The 22,228-nt window shown below is 39.4% G+C and overlaps 1 protein-coding gene across 1 annotated transcript; it reads left to right on the top strand.

Annotated features, from left to right (window-relative positions):
- The first annotated feature begins 4,416 nt into the window (after positions 1–4,416).
- LOC120542288 (methionine-R-sulfoxide reductase B1-A-like) lies at positions 4,417–20,116 on the top strand. Its single transcript, XM_039774624.1, has 4 exons — positions 4,417–4,532; positions 16,841–16,983; positions 18,363–18,477; positions 18,968–20,116. The coding sequence occupies exons 1-4, from the start codon at positions 4,478–4,480 to the stop codon at positions 19,012–19,014; spliced, it is 360 nt and encodes a 119-aa protein (XP_039630558.1). The 5' UTR covers positions 4,417–4,477; the 3' UTR covers positions 19,015–20,116.
- Positions 20,117–22,228: the final 2,112 nt, after the last annotated feature.

The raw sequence follows: 22,228 nt of genomic DNA, 5'->3' as shown, positions 1-22,228 counted from the left end.
ATGAGTGTTTAGCCCAGTGATGCGTAAAGTTAAGAGAGAAAGCCTGTTTGGTAACAACTCGACTGGCACATTGGGCTTTGGGAAAATAAATATGAACAGGGGTGCAAGGATTGAGCATTCTATACCTATAGTACAAGAAACTAGTATTGTTGGTTATTCACAAACTCCAGTATGCACTCCTACACAGTCGAGTGCACCTGTGTCCACCTTTAAACAAAACCAGTCTTACGTGGGTCTACATATAAGTGGCTTTTTTAGAGTGAATGCCCGCACAAGTGGATAAATAGATATTCTCAAACACAATCATTCACATGCACAAACAGATCAGTGTACTATTGCACATGAACAAATTCAAATACACTCACCCTCTTTCAGCTAACAAATTATTTAACAGAAGTGTGTAAAGAAAAGCTAGAGGGGCTCCATTATACCAACGTCAATATGCCTTTATAATGTCTTACTGTGACTGCTCCTTTTGAGTTTAGCCATGTCAGACGTTTTCTTTCTTGTTAGTCATTTTGGTGTGTATTTGAGATAATATTTATTTATTGAGCCTCACTAAAAAGCCAAATTACCAAAAAATCCAAACATCTATCTATCTATCTATCTATCTATCTATCTATCTATCTATCTATCTATCTATCTATCTATCTATGCTCACATATACATAAGTACTCAAATACAGAATCACTTGTTGCACACATTCATTTTCTCTCATTCAAAAGCACTTACATTAACACATATATACACAAAGGGGCAGAATCACACGTATATCACTAGGTTTACATAAATACACACAAATGCACTGTCACTCAGTTACAAACTTCTGTGCTAACACTTGCAAAAACATGGCCTCTTACATACTCAAGCATACACACTGAATTCATACACTCAGTTCCTTATTTTAAGTAGTGATCCATCTAAAACTAGCATGTAGACATGATAAATGTTGCACAAAGTGAAATTGTATTCAAGGAAGACAGAGTTATGATGACGTGTTTGTTTGACTGAGACAGTGAGGTAAATCCTGACTCTGAAGATATTCTGTAGATCAGTATATACCAGTGTGCTATGACTTCCACCCTTATACCAATTGTGAAGTAACCTGCAGGGACGTAACAGTAACGTTTGGGTTACTAGCTGGGGTCTCCATCTATTAGGATGTGCAGGGAAAAAGTGTATGCACAAAGGTGGCAGCCACCTCAGTCGTTCTTCCTATATGTTAGTGTTTGTCTCTCTTTGTTCCTGTATCCTTCCAGGTCTTCAAACTAGCCATTACTCTTCAAGGACTTCTTTTATAGGTGCAGAGTTGGGGTCTCCTTTCAATTCATTGGTTTAATTCCTGTGGAGGAATCAAATTACATTTCTGGTTTTTAAATTGGACCCTGTAAAAGGAATATGATACAGCTCAGAATTCACTTGCTCCCAGAAATCCTCAATTGCTGAACTCCTAATCATTCATTTATTTTGTTTCGAATATCCCCTAGATTCTACTAATCTGTAAATCTAACCACCTATCATACCCAAAAAAGTCACTTTATCATTAGAGTAGGTGACTTGCTATAGCCCCATTCACTGGACATACCCATACTCCACCCTTAGATTAAAAAATAACTCTTAGTGGTTGTGCTTGCCATGAAAGTAAATTAGATGATGAAATGTGTTGCACAGTAAGAAGTGGAGCTCTAATGCTATCAGTAAGGAGATCAAACTGCAAGTCAGTCAAAACTCAGGCTGCTGTCAAGGATGTCTTCATGCAGTGAGTTGCATGAGGTTAGCATATTGTAGGTGGCAAGATCAAAAGAAAAGAAACAAACAAACAGGTGCAGGTGCATTGAAGGCCTCATCGTGAAACAATATGAACAATCATTTATTAACACTCAATGGTAGAAAGTTTGCCAAAAGGCAAAGTGCTGACATCACCAAAGAAGGCAGTGAGCTTCTGAGTTCTGAAGCCTGCCCAGGAGAAATATCTGTGTGTATAATGTGAGTAATGACCTTACATGTGGAGCAATGAAGACCTTGTCTAAAGAAAGCTGATGAAAAGCCTTGATGGATATCATGTGGTTGATTGTCATTTATAAAGTAGGATGTAAAAGCTGCTTTTGCCAGTAGATAACACTGAATGCACTGTTCTCTGCAGCATTAACCCTGCTTTCACACATCCACCATGATATACTGCAGATGAAATTTCAATAGCAGATTGTAGTACAGAAAAATTCTTCCAAATGGTAAGCATTCCAGAGAACAGGTAGAGGAGAAAACATTCTGGTATCTGACAACTAGAGCAGACTAGAGGAGAGGAAAACACATTTGTTAGCAGGCTGAATTCTACTTCCATTTCTAAGCTAAAATAACTACGTGGAGAGCGAGACTTCTAAAACGGGAGCAAGGGAGAAATGAGGGAGTGTTTCTTGGAGGAGCAGCAGTAAACTGCAGTCAGATTACCAATGTGAGGAAAGGAATAATCCTGGTAGGATATGAGAAAAAAAAAACAAAACGGAAGTTACAAGGAACATGCAAGTGGATTTGTGTATCTGGCTAAGAGAGTAATGGTCAGCCAAGGACCTGTAAAGAGCTGAATGGATTGATTGATTGCATAATGAAGCTCTTAAGGAATGAAGGAAGCAAAACCAGCAGAGATGCTTAAGAAGCTTGCACTTTGTGCTGACAGCAGCATCTTGCTGAAATGAGCATCACATCAGCAGCCAAATAGTTTTATAAATACAGGTTGACATGACTGCAGACAGGAGGCTGCATGGCCTGGAGAGAAAAAAAATTGTCCTGGCAACCACAATATCACAGATCAGTCCCCGTCACTGGCACTGTGTCTGTAGGTGAGTCTCTTGAGCTAATGGTGTTCACTCTAAAAAAGGAGCTATATCAAACAAAGAGCCATTAGTGGAATGCTTGTGCTAAGTAAACACTGAATGTTTACTACAAGGTCAGCTACTTTAATTATCAGAGATACAGACCCTGTCTGTGGGGCTGAAGTTTCCAATAATCCTAAGATGCTACTGCCTTCTATTACTTTATTTGGAAAATCTTTTAAATTCCACTAGTTACAGTTAACAGAACAGTTGATAAATGCAAGAATACTTTGTCTGTACTTGACTCTCCGTTTTAATTCTAATAACGTTTTAATTTGATTCATCCACCTGCCAATTTAAATTTGTCTTAGTGATTCGTCTCTAGTGTGCTCAGTTCAGATATGATGTCCAGTTGGGATGAGTAAAGTATCTGTTATCTTTTATCTTACTCTGTTACCATTTAAACAAACTTGTGATTATTTATTTTGTTAATTGTGCAATAGCATCTGACTGAGCAATATTTATACGATTGAAAATACATATAAAAATCCATAATCATAGTTTGGTTTCTAAATCTTGGGGTAGGGTGGTTTGGTTGTTGATATAATTTTTCTGCCTACTGTTGCCAACAGTGTAGGTCAGATGCTGCAGGGTTTGTTTTCTTGTTTTCCTCCCAAATCCCAAAGGTATGTGTGATAAATTGATTGTGGACTCCAAATTGGCCACAATGTGACTAAATGTGGCTGCATGGGCCCTGCTGTGGACCAGCATCCTAGCTAGGGTTGTTCCCTGCTTTGCTCCAAGTGCTGCTGAGATAAGCTCTGGCCCCCAGCAAATTTGAATAGGATTACTCAGGTTAGAGAATATATGAATAATCTTTATAGGTGATTGGGTTACTGTTGTCATGTGTACAGAGTACAGTGAAGTTCTTACTTGCATGTGCTAATCTACATGCAACACATCACCACTCTCTGCTTATTGAGTATACAATGGGAAGACTGAAAGATGAATCTTGACCTATAAGGTTTTCCTTTGATCCTGGTCTTGCTATCAGCATGAAATCTGAAGAGCCACTATTATTTCACAGCTACCTTGGCTAAGCTGCTACTCCTAGCTATCTGGATCAGTGAACTGGAGAGGAAGACCTCTAATGGCTATTTATAAGCTTCATCTTTGTAGCAATCTCTTCCTTGGTTTAACCAGACTGGAGCTGGACAAAGTTTCTAAAGGATTTGGAATAACACAGCAGCTCCTAACAGGTAGCACTGAATAAACATTACAGTCCTGACTACAATCACAGCGCAACGACCAAAAGTCAAGGCAGAATCTGACACATGGACATATAACTCAGAAAAATAACTTAGTATCTAATTACGCCCCAAGTAGGCTGCATTCCAAGAGTGGCTCTACAACCTAGAAAAACGCCGTGCTGGCACAATTGACATGACCCCAGTACTCCCAGCAACGCCCAATCACGGATTTGAAAATTATAAAAACTGAAGATTTATGAAAAGAAACGATAACTTCACCCGCGAGATTTTACGACTTATTCATTCACTTTAAGGCCTTATCTCTGTTAGTTCCTCTTAGATACGCCCCGGAAGTGACGCAGACCGTGGGGTAGCTAGACAATGTGTTAGAGAGTTACTGCTGCTTCACTTGCAGGCATGTCGTTCTGCTCATTTGACGGTGGTGAGGTCTTCAAGGACCACTTCCAAACTGGTAAGATGATGCCTTTGACACTGACTGAGGATGCTCTTGCGAGCTGTTAATGCCTGTTAAATTGTTTTGTTTTGATTAGCACTAGAGACCTAAGTGAAAGTGCATAGCGTAGTGTTGAAGCGTGGGGGATCTTAACATGAGTTCTGTAACAACCAATCGGACTGCGGTGGAAAACTGTTCTTGATCACTGTCCAGTCACCAGCTTTCACAAATCCACAATGTGTGTAATTTGATATAAATGGTCGGCAGTTTTTGTACTTTGTAGTTGTCCGGGTAGTTACACTAATTATACCTTTTATCTTTAACCCAGACAGTACTCACCCTGAAAGACGAGGAGTTGTTTATATATCTGTATGCTGTAGATTAATTTCTTCTGTTGTACAGTTCTATGGAACATCTGCGATATAGCAGTCCCGAGTGATTTTGACTGTAAGCCACACTGTTATTTTTTAATTCACTTCAATTTCCACTTAATTGATTCATTATTTTCTTATGTAAGAGCTCCCAATGTAAGTGCAGTTTTAGGTCATCTAGCTTAAACGGGCTTAAACGTCATCTGGAGACCACGTGTTTTTTTCGTGTTTTGCAGTGGCTCAAAAAATCAAGTTTGAGTTGATCTCCAGCAGATGTCACTTGCTGGCATTTAATAAGTCGAAGGCTGATGAGTTGTTTTTGAGCTTTTCTGCTTAATGCGATGGCGGCCAATATAAGGTAGGTTCCAGCCTAGTGCGTTTCATTAAAAAAAAAAAAAAAGTTACAAGGAAGCAGCATTTCTATACAATTAATACATGGGAATTTGAAGCAGAATTCACCAGGAGACGTTCCGTTCATGACAGTAAAACCCATTACAAGAGATCTATTGAGTGAAATGTCTTAATACAGTTTTAAAATAATCGGTAACAAGGTCATCTTGTTCAACAAAATAGTGTGTATTGTACTGGCATCACACTGAGGCTACACAACACACATCTTTGGAAGCTGGGCATGAAAACTGGATATAAGCGTCTTGAGCATGGGAAAGGCACTGTATAAATACAATGAATTATTATTATTGTTCTCACAAAATGTGTGATGGCTTCACTACTGTGACACCTATTATATATGTAAACTAATAAAACGCAGTAATGGTGTTCATATGTATTTTTTTAAGTTCTAGATGTTATAACTGTAAAGTAAAAACACATAGAGGGAAGGCAGGCTTCATCTGTGGTGGTAGCCATTTCATGCTGTAATATTTATTTCCAATATACTGAATAGGTCCCCTCACTTGCAAAGCTTTTGATAATACTGCTAATTAAAATGAAGCTAGTTGTACTTTTATAATAAGAACAAGGTATAAAAAACCATTTGCTTAGCACAAATAATAACGAACTGCTTAGGGATCCTTCATTTTGTTAACTTTACTATAATAGAAAGTTCTTAAGCAATTCTTAAATTCACTTATTGTACCTGTTAATATGCAGACATCAAAGGCAGAATGTTGCAAAGCCATAGTACAACTGCTTCACATTCCCTAACCCCCCCACACATTAACATTATGAGTCATTTATAGTCAGTCATTGGGTAGTTTAAAGCTTGTGAGGTGAAGACTCTGTTATTATTTTAGGCAAAACATGTTCTTGTGTTGGTTCACCCAAAAAGCATCTTCTTTTTTATTATAAAATTATATTTTCTGAGAAAATGAAGAATTGTTTGTGGGATTACACTTATTTTTTATTGTAAACAGGCTTGGAGCAGAAAAAGTATCCGAAGGCATGCTTCACTATGTTAAGTGTCTTGAGTCACGATGTTCACATCATTCAAGGCAGCAGATGTGAAGTCTTTCTAGAGCGTGAGGCTTTTATCTCTTGCAGCTTTCTTTTTTGCATTTGATTATGCATTATAGGCTTGTTTGCTCTGTAAATTGTCTTTTTATGGTGTATGTTATTAGTAGTGTTATATATAAAAAAAGTTTAATTAATCTTGGATCTTAATGGGGGACTAACTTTAATACATAGCCTCTGATTTTGCTGCCAGTATTGTTGAAAATATTACTATCAATAGCCTAGCCGACCAAAAACAAAAAAAGCATCATTCTGTTAATCAAATTTAGGATTTTCTCATCCATGGCAAGTGTTGCCTCATTTGTTTTTTTTATGTAGAAAACAATATGTGGATTTTCCATCATGTTAACTGCACCTTCTTTTAAAGTGACAGATTTTATTTGACGAATGTCTGCTTATGCTGGCACTTATTTTAACTTCCCACCTAAGTTTTAATCATTTCCTTTTTAGATGGATCATGAGAATGCAATGACTGAATTACAGTGAAATATCTTTGTCATAACACTTGCAGTAAAACAGATGAACTGGTAACAATGTTAACTATTGTTCAAATTTATGTTTGTTAAATGTTTAAGTCAAACAATTTTATCAAAATTTTTCAATTAGTTTGTTTGTATTTTTAAACATAATTGCCTTGCTCATTACACTGCATAATACAGACTTACTTTGAAGTATGTTGTTCCTTTAAATAGAAGCACGATGACAGTGTTTAAATTCCAAGTCGTATTGTTTTACATCCTGAATCAGAAGACATGTCTTTAAAATGTAATTTTGTGTATTTTTTTAAACCTTCCAAGCCAGTCTTTAGCATATCTACAAAACATTACCACATGCAGAACAGGCATGCCACCTGTGAGGGTTCACTTGCAGTAGCCTTTCATATTCTCAGGACTTGCAAGGAAAAACTAATATCAACAGCCAGAGGAAATGGCTGCACAAATTGTTTTGACAGCTAATTGGCTATCTTGAACCAGGGTACCTGTGACGGTACAGGTTTGCTCCACACTCCCAGTCACTCTAGGGAGCCTCTTTAACCTTCTGCCATTCATAACATACCCGAGGGATGAGCCCAGCAAATGAGGACACATGCAGTCAAACAAGGGGCAGGTGTAAAAGTGCTTTTAATAAAATCCAAAAGAAAACAAATCAGTGTCAAAAGTACAGTGTTAAAACTTCCATAAATAAATAATCCATTAAACAGGAGCAAATCCAATTAGGTTACAATATCCCCAAAAACTGTTCAGTAAAAATGAAGTTAAATATGTGGCAAGTAAAAACTCTTTTAAAATGTGCAGTTAAAGACACGTGAACCCTGGTGCTTCTTTCTCAACAGGTCACCCTCCGCAGATCAGGCAGCACAGGGAGGGGTCCCTCCGACAGGCACAGCCACCCCTCAGTTCAGGCTCTCGACATGACTGCCTGCTTTGGCACATCTACCATGCTGCTATGAACCTTCCCTCGGTCCTTTCATCTCCCTCTCCTCAGATTTACACGAGAGCCCACTGCAAGAAATTCGGTTACTCCAGCTACCCATAATGCTCAGCCAAGTCTACCCTCTTTATCCCCTCTTAGAGTGTCCATGCTTTCGCTCTCCTTAGGGCTGTTCTTGCCGGCTGCTTTCCTGTAACCTCTTACACTGACTCAGCCACTTCAGTTCTTACTCCCCTTATTTCAACCTCCATCTCTCTCTTTCTAATGCTCCTTCTGTCATGAATGTTCTTTCTTTTGTTCTCGATCTTAATTTTTATTTTTTCATTTTTCATGCCGGCTCCCCCTTATGTGCCTCTGTGGGCGCAGCGCCTCAATTGCGCACCACAGAAAGCCGTTGAAGCAATCAAGATAGACTGCACCCTCACTTGCAGGTGTGTCACCAACCTTCTGCAGCTGCACGAGCACTCGCACCCACTGAGATTGAGCTGGCCATTCAATTATTTATTTAAAAACAGGCCAGTCTTACAAAACCACAGACCTGCAATTTCACAGTACCACATTACATCAAGAGGCACCATCGCAAATCATACAGAAAAACATTTCAGGAAAACGACACAAGAGTTAAAAAAACAGTTTTCCGTAGTCAGAAATCTCACATTCACAAATGAGTTGTGGAATGGTTCAACAAGTAACAGTTAGATAACAATACCATTGCCTGAGCTGAAATTGGTGGTACTACAGTTATAAAAGGTGGTCCCAGTGAGACACATGGCTGACAACTTTGCCACATACTAGCTACTCCTGTATTAAAATGACACAGTGGTTGCATGCATTCATGATGATGTACAAAACATTTTGATCGCTATTTCACCCACCCCTGTGAAGTAGGCCCTGGTGGCTGTTTCGCTTATACACTTAGTCATGTTTTTAACATGCGTCTTAGCCATGGCAGAAGACAACTTTAATGATGTTTGTGTAGGTGTTTTCAGATGCCGATCTAACAGTTGACAGTTGATTGAACCCCTGGGCGTATATACTCTAGCTTCTAAGCAAAAATACATAAAATGCTTTTCAGTAATATAAAGTGGCCCTGAAACTTTATTTGCTATTAAAATTCTTATGTGCATAATGCATAAATAACAATTTTTCCCAGTAAATGGGAAAGCATTTTAATGCTTAACAGGTGGTTAACTGTGGATTATGAAATGTGATTAAAATGCACGGTGGCGCAGTGGTAGTGCTGCTGCCTCACAGTTAGGAGACCCGGGTTCGCTTCCCGGGTCCTCCCTGCGTGGAGTTTGCATGTTCTCCCCGTGTCTGCGTGGGTTTCCTCCCACAATCCAAAGACATGCAGGTTAGGTGGATTGGTGATTCTAAATTGGCCGTTTGTGTGTGTCCTGTGGTGTGTTGGCACCCTGCCCAGGATTGGTTCCAGCCTTGTGCCCTGTGTTGGCTGGGATTGGCTCCAGCAGACCCCCGTGACCCTGTATTCGGATTCAGCGGGTTAGAAAATGGATGGATGGATGGATTAAAATGTGCATATCTCTTTTAAATATGCTTCAGCCCCTCAGTTGCTTCCATTTTTATCTCATTCCTGTCGGCCTATGCAGGGTTTTGCTAGTGCAGATGATTAAGAACACTGCAAATGGCACAGTACCTTAGTGTGCAATACAAACTGCTGGATAGCTGTTTTGCTTCTAGCCTTGCATGATAAATGGGTTTGGGGGCGCAAGAAGCAAATTGCCACTGCTTTTAACTCTGGACAATCTGAAGAGAGTAGTTTCGATACACAGTTAACTGTTGAGGACTGTGAAAGAAAAAAAAGGATGATAAAGAAAACCCACTGACAAACTGTAATGTGTCTGGTTAAATGGCAGGTAGTTGCCCATAACACCACTGTAGTAGCTGAAGATGACAGGAGTCGAGGAATATTAATGTTGAATATATATTAAGAAGTGCAAATGCTGGCCTGCCGTTTACAGGCCACCAAGACTGGGCAAATAAACTCCATTCAAAAAACTGAAATGGATGGAATTCTTAAATATTTCATATTGGGCTTCAGCATGCTTGAAGATGAAGATTAAAAAGGAAAGGAGAGTCTAATATATATCCTTGTTGCTGTTAAAGTTTAAATAGTCATAACAATTAGCTTCCTATTAACAGTGTAGGGCAGTTAATGTTGGAGCACCAAGAAAGCAGACTCTGAACTGTACTGCTGAGGAGGATTACTGATTGTGAGGTAATGACAAATGAGACATTTCTATGTCAGATTTTACCTAAGTGAGCCTTGGACATTACCTTGATAATGGCATCAAGGTCAAAGGAACATGATTCAGTCACATCATGCAAAATCACAGTGCTGCTTTTTGGAACAAATATGAGGTAAAACATGAAAGAAACAAGTAGAAACATTGTGGACAGATAGATGCCAGTAAGAAAATTGCTGAGTTACAACTCTGAAAGGCATTGTCTTTGACTTCATAGTGTGAAATGATTATTGAGAAGTCATACATTGACTGCTGCTAACTTCACTACTTTTTATTTCAAATCAATTCCCTTAATTGTAAGGTCACTTTTTCTTTTTTTTTTTTTTTGATTGCCAGCAGATGAACACCTCAAAAACATTTGTGTTTTAACATTTAAAAACAGGTTACTTTTCTAAACTTAAACACTATCTTTAACGAACAAAGTTTGCTGTCTCATTTTGTTAAGAAATATTTAGATAAATCATCATAGGGCTGGGTGATTTTTTTTCTGTTCAATTTTTAACTGATTAACATTTTAAAATTGTATTCTATTGTGAAAATCATTTTTTTTTTAAACCAAATTTTTAACACATAGAGCAAACACCTTAATTTAATTAGCGGATCACGTACATACAGTCAAAATACATTGTAATCATCAAGCCAAATATCTCCACGAAGCAGGCAGCCTAAAGAGCTGAGTCTTGACAAGAAGCATGCAAATAGAACACCAGATATTGGTGGTTGAATCAGCCAGTACTCCAAGTAAAGCAGCCACCGAGACCCCCGGGGTAGGGGATCAGGGATGAAAATAGGGTGCCAAGGGGATCTGGCACACTTTTCAGCTTGGTTGGTGAAAGTGCCTCAAGCTAGGTTTTGTGCAGGATGGTGAATCTGTCTGCCTTGCCAGAGCTGAACTGAGACTGTAGGACAGTGACATAAAGCCCCTGTGGACTGCCGTGACTTTGAAAAAGGAGGCTGAAAGTGCAAGTTGCTTTACAAAAAAGAAAAAGGGGTAGAATAAGGACCTATATGGCTCTTTCTCTCATGGCTGTAACAATGGGAGAGTTGTAAATAGTTACTGAATATGTGGTTTCTTTTATTGTTTTTGTTGGTAGAAATAAAACAGTTTTTGTTCTGCACAGTGAGCTCAGGGCAGTTTTGTTCCTCACATCTTGCAAGGGGTTATAATAGTAATGGAAAGAATACGACAAGCAGCACTTCTCTTATGAATGTGCTCGTTCTAAACAACGGCTTTTAACATTGAGTTGGTTGTCTGGAATTGGTTCGGATGTCAAACAAACTAAAGTAAAATCCAAACTTTGCAAAAAGATGATTGCTATTAAGTGTCAGCAAATCCATTTTATTTCCGCACTTAAAACAGAAACAGCAAAATGGAACCAAGTGTGAGAAAGTATAGTATGAAGTTAAAGCCTGTCCCCAACCAAAAGCTCCCATTTATTCTTCATCCTGCTTAAGCATGGACCACATAAGTTCTATATCCCATTAGACAGTCCGGTTACATTAGGAGCAGAGCATTGCCTTATCTGAGGCCAGGAGAAGAAAACGCCAGATCAATCCATCACGCTGCCTTAGGGCTCATTTATACTTCACGCTCAGAACGCGTACGCGCCCGCATCATGGCTGCCACGCGTTCCCAGCGTTCATTTCACGCGTCCTCTGAGCAGGTCCTCAGAAATTAACGCGACGCGTGCGCGAGATGCAGTACCAGCAAAAAGTCGGGGGCGCAGTGTGCTAAAAGTCGGAACGTGACGCCAGAGTCTCCGTTTACTATCTACATGTGACAGCAAGCCTCTATGGAGATCCTTCGGGGATCGATGTGCGCGCTTTGCTGTTTGATGAATGGTTCAAAGTGTTGAAGCAAAATGCCGACATACAAATGCATTTGGGGTGCTTTTATATTCAAGCGTCGCATATTCCCGATCGTAATGACACGATACATTTTAAAAGTCTCACATACCATCTTTTGTGCCGTCTATTTTTTATTTTTTTACTTTACCTGCTGTCAGGTCCAAGAAGCTCGTAGCGATTAAAAACTGGGATGACGTTTACGATGGTCTGCTTTAATGATAAAGTAAACTACGAGGTTAAAGTGGACATTTCGAGATTAAAGCCGAAATTTCCACTTTAATCACAAAATACACGTTTTCACCGTGTCATTTATTTTTTTCTCAGTGGCTCAAATACAGCGCTATACATTATGTATATCTCAGTCGTGCCCAATGCTTTTTGGAATGGACACATCCCTGGATTGATGGATTTAATCAATAAACATCCTTTTCACAGATATTGCGGTAAGGTGTTATCGGAATTTAATAGGTGTTTTAGGCAGTTCACAACACAGAGAAGCCAAACATGTTCTCACCGTGATAATATCTCGCACTGCCACCTGGTGGACTCCTCCAGATTTACGTAAAGTAAATAAACACTTCAACGCTTGCGTAGCAGGAGCGTCCGCTGCAGCATGCGTCGCGTCGCGTGAAGTATAAATGAGCCCTTACCCTACAGCAGTGGCTGGGCTACAGTAGGGAGAAGACTGAGCTGGCGGTTGCAGGGTTGTTGGAGCACAGATGAAGGCAGAGACTCCTCCAGAGCTGGCTCATACTGGTGACCAGTTGTTACAGTAGAGGGAAGAAGCTGGCTGGTGTGCTTTACAAGCTAAACTGTGTTGTTTAAAGAACAAAAGAAAAACGAGTCCTCTGTGGTAAAGGTGTGCTTTAGGTAAAGGGAAGAGCAGTGCTGCAAAAAAAGAAAATGTTGTAAAGAAAATGAAAAGAAAGTGGAGGCTACGGGGAGAAGAACAAGGGCTGCAAATGTAAAAACAATGTGCAACAAAAGTACAGAAAGGTCTGCACAAAAAGATGTTTTCTTTATTTGTACCTTTTCTCATTGGCAATATTATCAGTTTGCAACATGAGGGGAAACTTCTCATTTTGTTGTACAGTGGTGTGAAAAACTATTTGCCCCCTTCCTGATTTCTTATTCTTTTGCATGTTTGTCACACAAAATGTTTCTGATCATCAAACACATTTAACCATTAGTCAAATATAACACAAGTAAACACAAAATGCAGTTTTTAAATGATGGTTTTTATTATTTAGGGAGAAAAAATCCAAACCTACATGGCCCTGTGTGAAAAAGTAATTGCCCCCTGAACCTAATAACTGGTTTGGCCACCCTTAGCAGCAATAACTGCAATCAAGCGTTTGCGATAACTTGCAGTGAGTCTTTTACAGCGCTCTGGAGGAATTTTGGCCCACTCATCTTTGCAGAATTGTTGTAATTCAGCTTTATTTGAGGGTTTTCTAGCATGAACCGCCTTTTTAAGGTCATGCCATAGCATCTCAATTGGATTCAGGTCAGGACTTTGACTAGGCCACTCCAAAGTCTTCATTTTGTTTTCCTTCAGCCATTCAGAGGTGGATTTGCTGGTGTGTTTTGGGTCATTGTCCTGTTGCAGCACCCAAGATCGCTTCAGCTTGAGTTAATGAACAGATGGCCGGACATTCTCCTTCAGGATTTTTTGGTAGACAGTAGAATTCATGGTTCCATCTATCACAGCAAGCCTTCCAGGTCCTGAAGCAGCAAAACAACCCCAGACCATCACACTACCACCACCATATTTTACTGTTGGTATGATGTTCTTTTTCTGAAATGCTGTGTTCCTTTTACGCCAGATGTAACGGGACATTTGCCTTCCAAAAAGTTAAACTTTTGTCCCATCAGTCCACAAGGTATTTTCCCAAAAGTCTTGGCAATCATTGAGATGTTTCTTAGCAAAATTGAGACGAGCCCTAATGTTCTTTTTGCTTAACAGTGGTTTGCTTCTTGGAAATCTGCCATGCAGGCCGTTTTTGCCCAGTCTCTTTCTTATGGTGGAGTCGTGAACACTGACTTTAATTGAGGCAAGTGAGGCCTGCAGTTCTTTAGACGTTGTCCTGGGGACTTTTGTGACCTCTCAGATGAGTCGTCTCTGCGCTCTTGGGGTAATTTTGGTTGGCCGGCCACTCCTGGGAAGGTTCACCACTGTTCCATGTTTTTGCCATTTGTGGATAATGGCTCTCACTGTGGTTCGCTGGAGTCCCAAAGCTTTAGAAATGGCTTTATAACCTTTACCAGACTGATAGATCTCAATTACTTCTGTTCTCATTTGTTCCTGAATTTCTTTGGATCTTGGCATGATGTCTAGCTTTTGAGGTGCTTTTGGTCTACTTCTCTGTGTCAGGCAGCTCCTATTTAAGTGATTTCTTGATTGAAACAGGTGTGGCAGTAATCAGGCCTGGGGGTGGCTACGGAAATTGAACTCAGGTGTGATACGCCACAGTTTGGTTATTTTTAACAAGGGGGCAATTACTTTTTCACACAGGGCCATGTAGGTTTGGATTTTTTTTCTCCCTAAATAATAAAAACCATCATTTAAAAACTGCATTTTGTGTTTACTTGTGTTATATTTGACTAATGGTTAAATGTGTTTGATGATCAGAAACATTTTGTGTGACAAACATGCAAAAGAATAAGAAATCAGGAAGGGGGCAAATAGTTTTTCACACCACTGTATGTGTGTGTTTTCTTTTATTTGAAATAATTTCTTTGTTAAAATTCTTATATAAATCATCCATAAATATAAAAAATCAAGGTTGCATGTTTTTTCCATATTGTCCATCCCTAAATCAGCTATTGGATGCTGTGCATACTGTTTGAAATTGACTCATAAATCTCTTTTTATACTTTAAATGGTTAATAGTTGTCTTGCTTTTTGTTTTTTATGGTGACCCGGTTTACTTTTTTCCCCCACTAAATGTGGAGTTGGATTGTTATTTTTTTATATAAACAAAGTCAAATGAAGAAAATAAATAATAATGTCATTTTTTTGTGAAAAAAGTGTCTCTCTGCCAGAGCAGGCATTAACTTTGGCTTTCATAAACAGAATCAAAGGCAAGTTTTTTTGTTATGTTGTAGCCGTTCAGAATGTAAAGAGTAGATGTTTGTAGGCCTTATGTTTTAAAGAGTCCTCAGCGTTCAGGAGGAGGCTGTCGAAGGCAGGAATCATCCATTTACATTTTAGATGAAGTTTTATTAGTCGGTTTGGCCAAATGCTAATTTACTACACGCTGTGCTGCGCATTTCCTCCATCTCTAGCAAAGAGGGAAAGAAATGATTCACTCAGAGCAGTTTATATCTGCAATATGTGACATTATTGCATATCTTATCTATGTTTATTCTTCATATTTGTCCCTAGGAAACATAACTAATATCATGAATAGGAAATAAGGGCCGTATCTTGTGATCTTTTCTCTAAAACATGATTTATGAAGTGTGATGCTGGTGTCATTAAAAAGTGACTCTTGGATGCTTAACTGCTTAACTGAAGGTAGATTAAACTAAAGGCTTCAGTTTAATAATGTAATAATAATAATGTTGCTAGGTTTGTAAATACATAAAACATTGAATAAAAATATATAACTCTATATTGCATAGAAATAAACTCTTAACAGCAGCAGCAGCAGAACCTGTCACAGCGGCACCCCATCTTGGGCTCTATCTCACTAATGAACAAGTTTGATTTTAGTTTAGTTGAGTTTAACGCCATTATTATTCAACTAGCGGCACAGCCAGCTTTGGCCAGGGTGGAATAAAGTGCATAAAACAAAATTTTCACTGACTAAACCAACCATGGAAATGAACTTTGCATAACTGTGCCAACTCCCAAAAATGCCTGTTAAGGACATTTCCCTAATTAAGCGCCGGTGGGTAAGTTTTCAGAACGAAACCTGACTTGTGGTCTTCCCCTGTGTGAGTATGGAATCTGTGCAAAATGCCATATTGTCATATTGGTATTTCCTTGTTAGTGTTGTATAATTGACACTGTGAGGAGATGTACAGGTAAGAATCTCCTGATTGTGCTATGTTCACTGTTTATATATTACAATAAACACACCACACAGACTGCAGCAGGCATGGAAATATTGTAAATTGATAGTATTATTATTGCAATTGCATCAAGTGTAATTTCTCACTCACTCATTTTCTTTACATATTATAAAACTTTAAATGCACAGAGAATCTCAGCCTGGAGTGTCCTCATTAGAAATTAGTGAACAGTTAGTTAGCACACGGCACTTTGGATAACTGGCAGTGTGGTGAATCAGTGGTTAGTTCTGCTTCTAGTTCAGTATTCTGGGTTTTGAAACCTGTCATTCATTGTCTGTTTGGGGGTTTCCCTCCAGGGTCTCTGGTTTTATTCCTACATTCTCAATAACTTACACGGACATTCTTAATCAGTCATTTATGAGAGTGTGTGTGTGAATGAGTAGGCTCTGAGGTGGACTGACGCCCCATCCAGGGTGTTTTCCTGCCTTATTACTGCTGTTGTCAGAAGAGGCACTGGCCCGCTTTAATTACATGAAGTGGATTTGAAAACATTAATTAGGTTGCTTTGAATAACAGACCTACTGCATGTTGAGAACATCTTTAATGTGTTCATTTTAATTCCATGCCAGTGACTATAATGTATTAGGCATCATGCCTGTGAAATAAAAATATCTGCAAGGCTGTCAGTATTCTCTTATGAGTGTTCAGTTTTATTATTAAAAATAAAAAAAAGTCTTTGAACTTTTTAGAGATAAAAGTCCAACCATCATTATACCGCTTGGGTCCCTGCTAAGTGTTGCCAGAGTTTATGATGATAAATGCTGTTTGCCTCCCAGATTATGAAAGCCTGTTTCAATGATAAGGATGGCCTTTGCCTTACAGCTGCCATTTTATGATTTCATTATTATTTCTTTTTCAGGTATGTACGTATGTTCAAAATGCGGCTATGAGCTTTTTTCTAGTAGAGCTAAATATAAGCATTCATCTCCCTGGCCAGCCTTCACCGAAACAATCCACCCTGACAGCGTGTCTAAGTTTGTGGAGCGGCCTGGAGCTTTAAAGGTCAGTCTGCAGGTCTCTTTACTTCTGCCTATCAACAAAGGTTTCACCATATCTGCGAGATTTTACACAAAGATGCAGATGCCTTTCAGAGTGATGCGAATGAAACACTTCGACTATGTGAGGCTTTACGTTTTGCTGAGATGATCCTGACCAGCAGCAGTCTGATGAGCAATTTGAAATGCTACTCTTTACGGACACTCGTACTGTTAAGTCCCATCCCACGGTATGTCCTTTAGTGCCTGAAGAAAAGCAAAACAGCTGAGCCCGCTTTTTGTATAACATGTTTGAAAAAGTTAATCTGCAGTAGGGTTTTCATGGATATGTAATATATTTAATGACAATATCATGGTTAAACTTTATTTCATTCATACTTTTAGAGCCACTTTCAAAACAACTGTAAATAAAATGCCATGTTGGTGTGATAAAGTAGGTACGTATATCTGCAGGGTATCTCGACAGATATGGTACCTGTGTCCACCACACTGTACATGAAGCTATCAAACAAAAAGAAGGTTAAAATGCTTCACTTGTGACATTCTGTGACGAAAATATCAATTATAACAGATATACTTAAAGAGAGGCAGTTAAATTCGGAGATGAGGATTTTTTTTTTTTGCTGTTGTTAACTTCTTTTAAGTTTAGGTCTCGGAATAATAAGCTTGGACAGAGAGCTGAAATCCAGCTTTTTGCAGGATGTTGTGGTCCAGTAATTCAGAGTGCTGTACATGTACGACTTTGCACTCACGTTCTGGGTGTGCGTAGGCTTGGCTGTCAGGGGGGTTTGTGTTTTATTATGTGGACAGTTTTGGGATAGTCCTGTCTTATGTGCCAACTTCCTGTAGAGTTAAGATGTGTTCTGTGTCCTGTAGGTTTTGTTTTCTTAACTGGCTGAAGAGGCTGTGGTGGTGCATTGCTTAGCAGTGCTGCCTCCCAATTACAAATTCCAGTCCAGGCACAGTCTTTGGGAAGACTTCCGATTCCCTGTGCCTCCTTGGTTTTTCCTGATTGCCAGCTATAAAACTGATGTGATGCAACTATAGGTGTGTGCATCCACGGTGGATTGCAGGCAGGTTAGAGAACATATAAATGGATTAATAAACCATTCAGTGTTGATCATTTTATTTTTATTTTTAATGCATCATTCATTGCCTGTGTACTGTACACGCAGTCCATTGTTTTATCCAAATCTGACCCCGTGGTTTTTATAATGTGTGTATTTTTAGTATGTACTCCATTACAATATTTTTATTATTATTATTTTTTTGCCTTGTGTAATGCATTACGAATAGTGCACATTGTAAAATAAATATTGAATTATTTAATTAAGCTCAGATTGACTGATTTTTTTTTTTCTTCCTCTTTCTTTTCTGTCTATCCAGGTATCATGTGGAAAGTGTGGCAATGGCTTAGGTCATGAGTTTGTGAATGATGGTCCAAAAAAGGGCCAATCACGCTTCTGAATTTTCAGTAGCTCCTTAAAGTTCGTCCCCAAAGGTGAGCACTGAGAGTAAAATATCAGTTTGGAAATCATTTCCTATTACTGGACTCAATGGTATCAAGCTAAGCTTTAAACAACTGCATTTAGGTGTGACTGTTTGATTTATTGGGCAAAGTCATTCCACTGACTAATTGTGAAGATAGCAATACGATGTGTTAAGAAGGATCACTTGAGATAATTTTGAAATGAACAGAAAAGCTTTAGTAAGAATAAAATAATACATTGTGGAAACGTTCTGCCGCTTACATTGTTTAGTCTGTAGATGATCCCTGAATAGCACCTCAGGAGAAAATCACCACCTGCTATCTGAACGCTTTTATTCAGGTTTAGTGCCAACCATTGGCTTCACTAAATAAACAAAGGCAGCACCCCCACAGGGATCTGGTGGGACAACTAGAGGCTCCTTGACCCCAGCTTCATGGTGACACCCAATTTTCACAGTCTTATTTTATAAGTGTGGTTTATGTGTCTTTGTCTTTTTAACAGATAAAGTCGATGGTGCTTTGGCTGGACAGAACAATATGTCCTCATAAATATGAGTGAAGAAGCAACAACGCACATTTAATGAGTGTCCTTGTGCTTAGCCAGTGTTGTTCAGTTTATGAAGTACTCTGGATAAACCCTTCAGTAGGATGGCCAGCGTATAGATGAGCAAATGACGGCACTGGTGCGCACCACAACTTCTAAACCGCCTAACAAGCAATGACATGCTCGCTAACAGCTTTATTAATCTTTTAAAGTTGCATGGAATGATTTTTAACTTTTCATTAGATGTGGCCTTAATGAAGCAAAGGATAAAAAAACTGACATTTATAAATTCAGGCAGAAGTCACTGCTTGATTTAGACCTCAAGCTGTTGGACATTTAATTGAGGTCTGTTCTATTTTATTTGTTTCTGAATCCTTTTTCCCAGCCTCGCAAACTCAGTGACTACATTGAACCAGCTTTAATCTTAAAAGACGTGTTTACTGTTTTAAACATGAAATTGCACTTCAGCCGCTGTGGTACTGCTTTCACTGAAAACCATATAATCGCCTTGCCAGCAGCCATTTTGAAGTTGTTACCGTGTAAGGTAAGGCCGTCTTCCACAGAGCAGTCCCCAGTGTTCTTCATTGCCTACAGAAGCACAGTCCAAGTTCTGATGCAGTATGACATCTTGGCCAGTGAGAGTCCTCTTCCCAGTGTCATCTTGACAGAGCTGGTTGCCCTCTTTGGGGCTGACTTGGGGGTCAGAGAGTAACATGCAGAGTTTGGAGACTTCAGCAGTTTCCGCTCTCCATGCTGTTCTTGGCTTGCACTCTGGTGGACACGCACACTTGGCCTTGAAGCATTTCAAGCACAACAGCCCTTTTTATATTGACTGACTCCTCAGGGTGCCGCCAAAGAATCTTTATGTTTACTGTCTTTCTTCTGAGTGAAGCACACAGAGAAGAATTTTTTTAAAGACTTCTGTAAACGTTCATGGTGACAATTCTGTGAAAAATGTTTGGATTTGGTAGTTTTTTGGGATACATATGTTTTGTGCAAGGAGAGCTAATGGAAAATCCATTTTGCATCTCATCCATTTTAATAAGAAAGACTGAAGTGCATTCATTGTGGCTGCCTATAAATTAAATAAACACTTGATTCCTTGTACCCTTGTGTGTGTCCACATTTTGTGGGTTGACACTGAGGCTATATACCGCTTAGGGGGGAAAAAAAAAACAGGATTTTAAATTGGACTTCCAAATCTTGGAAGTAAAAATATTAGTTTTAAGGTAGTGAAGAGTCTCTTTGGACCTGAAATTACACTTAAGTTGCTAATCATTTCTCTCTGTTATAAAAAAGAAAAATCTTGGAAGGTTGAAAGGACATGAGACGTGATCTTCTCAGAGAGACACTTTCACGTCCCGCGAGACGAGTCTTTGTGCCAAGAGATTTAACCACGACCAGAAGTTAAAGACAAACAGCAGTTGACAAAGTAGAAAGTCATAAAGAATTCAAAAATGTTGGCGCAGTACACATGTAGAGCAGGTTAGAGAAAATGGAAGTATGAGAATTCAAAAGTCTCAAATAAAGGATAGTAAAGATCGCATTAGCGCAAGCAAATGTAAATTAGTACTCGGTGAAATGACGGAACAGTGAAAACAGATCAAATATATCGTTCGGATTTCAACTTTTAAGTCGGAGACTTGTAGATTGCCTAATTTGTGTTGTCATCAGAGCAAAAAAAAAAGTAGTGTTTCTTCCCAATGAAGAGGCGTATCTGCGAGAAATAAGATTTGTTGTTTGGTGAAAATGAAATCCCGCAAGAGAAGCCATTTCTCATTTTGTGTGAATGCTACTGTCAGACACATTTCTTATAGAGAGTAAGAAACGATATTGCCATTGCCTCACGGGCAGTTATACATTGTGTTGTCACAGTGTAATTCCAAACACGGAATCAAAACTCAATGCGATATTGACAAAAAGGTAAAAGTGAAAAGATTTCGAATATATGGACATAAGTAAATGTGCTGCACGAGATGCAAATCAGGCAGTGGCAAGCCAGCCAGCAGCTGATCGAGCAAAAAAGAGGTAAAAAAAACAAAACAAACCCCATTGTCTCCCATTGTATCGCCATTTAAGAGGGGGTTTCAGAGGAGTGACGGTGTCTCCTTGGGGTGCGTTCTGACCCCCTCTTCACAACTGGAGCGGCAGAGAAGTGCAGTGTCTGACGCGCAGGCCGGGGGGTTAGTGAAGCCCCCTAGTGTGTATTAATGAAATCACCTGCACTTGGAGAACGTAACACCTAATGGAGGAGTTTTTGACACTGAGCCTGTGACCTTTTGGATGCCGTTAACAATGAAGAAAGTCAAATGAAACAAGCATAATGGTGGATCTGTTATCTTGTTGGGCTCTTGTTCTTTCAAAGACTCTGGGATTCTTCTTGGGATACATGCCATCTTGGAGTCCACCAAACATCCAGAGATTTCACAGACCACACAGTTGAGGTTGAGGTTTTACAATGACCATCCCAGTCTCCTAACCTAAACTGCATTGAAAAACCTGTTAGGTAGGCTGAGGAGGAGAGGCCACACTGTGACAATAATGACCCTTTGAACCTATAAGTCAAATGTGTAATCTACTCATTCATTCTATGAACCGATCATCAATACCTTTATCCGTCTATTGCCAAACCTGTTTAATTCAGATCCAGGTTGCTGAGACTTGGAGCCTATACTGGATTCAGGGCACACACCATCACTAGGCAGGTGCCATTCCATTGCAACTCACACTCATTCACATACCCGGCCATTTATATGTCCAGAGTTAACCTAAAACACACATCTTTAGGACCCCAATTTGGCCGAGATTTGAATCCAGTCTCCTTAAACTGTATGGTTTATGTTGTTAGTAAGTGTGATGTGTTTTGAGTTCACTTGCTGTGGCCTGGTGCTCTGCCCAAGGGGTTGTGCCTGCCTTGTGCCCTGTGCTTGCTGGGATAGGCACCACCCCCCAACCCGTAACCTGATTGAGCAGGCTTTTCAATGGTAAGGTATGGAATGGTATACTGTATTCGTTACTTTCAGCTAATGGCTCGGGCTCCCTCCAGTGGCTGCTGTAAGTAACTGGACGCACTCTGAACTGTTCATTTTGTTTTTACTCACAGCGATGGGTTTATTTTCCGAAACTAACATGATTTTTTTAATATGTTCCTTTTACGCAGACTCTTTGTACCGAGCACATGGCAACAAGTGGAATTAAACGTGCAGCTCCAGTTCATGA

This window comes from Polypterus senegalus, chromosome 13 (genome assembly GCF_016835505.1).
Source record: "Polypterus senegalus isolate Bchr_013 chromosome 13, ASM1683550v1, whole genome shotgun sequence".
NCBI classification, from domain to species: domain Eukaryota; kingdom Metazoa; phylum Chordata; class Cladistia; order Polypteriformes; family Polypteridae; genus Polypterus; species Polypterus senegalus.
The sequence above is the reverse complement of the archived record's forward strand: the minus strand, read 5'-3'. Positions and strand labels throughout refer to the sequence as shown.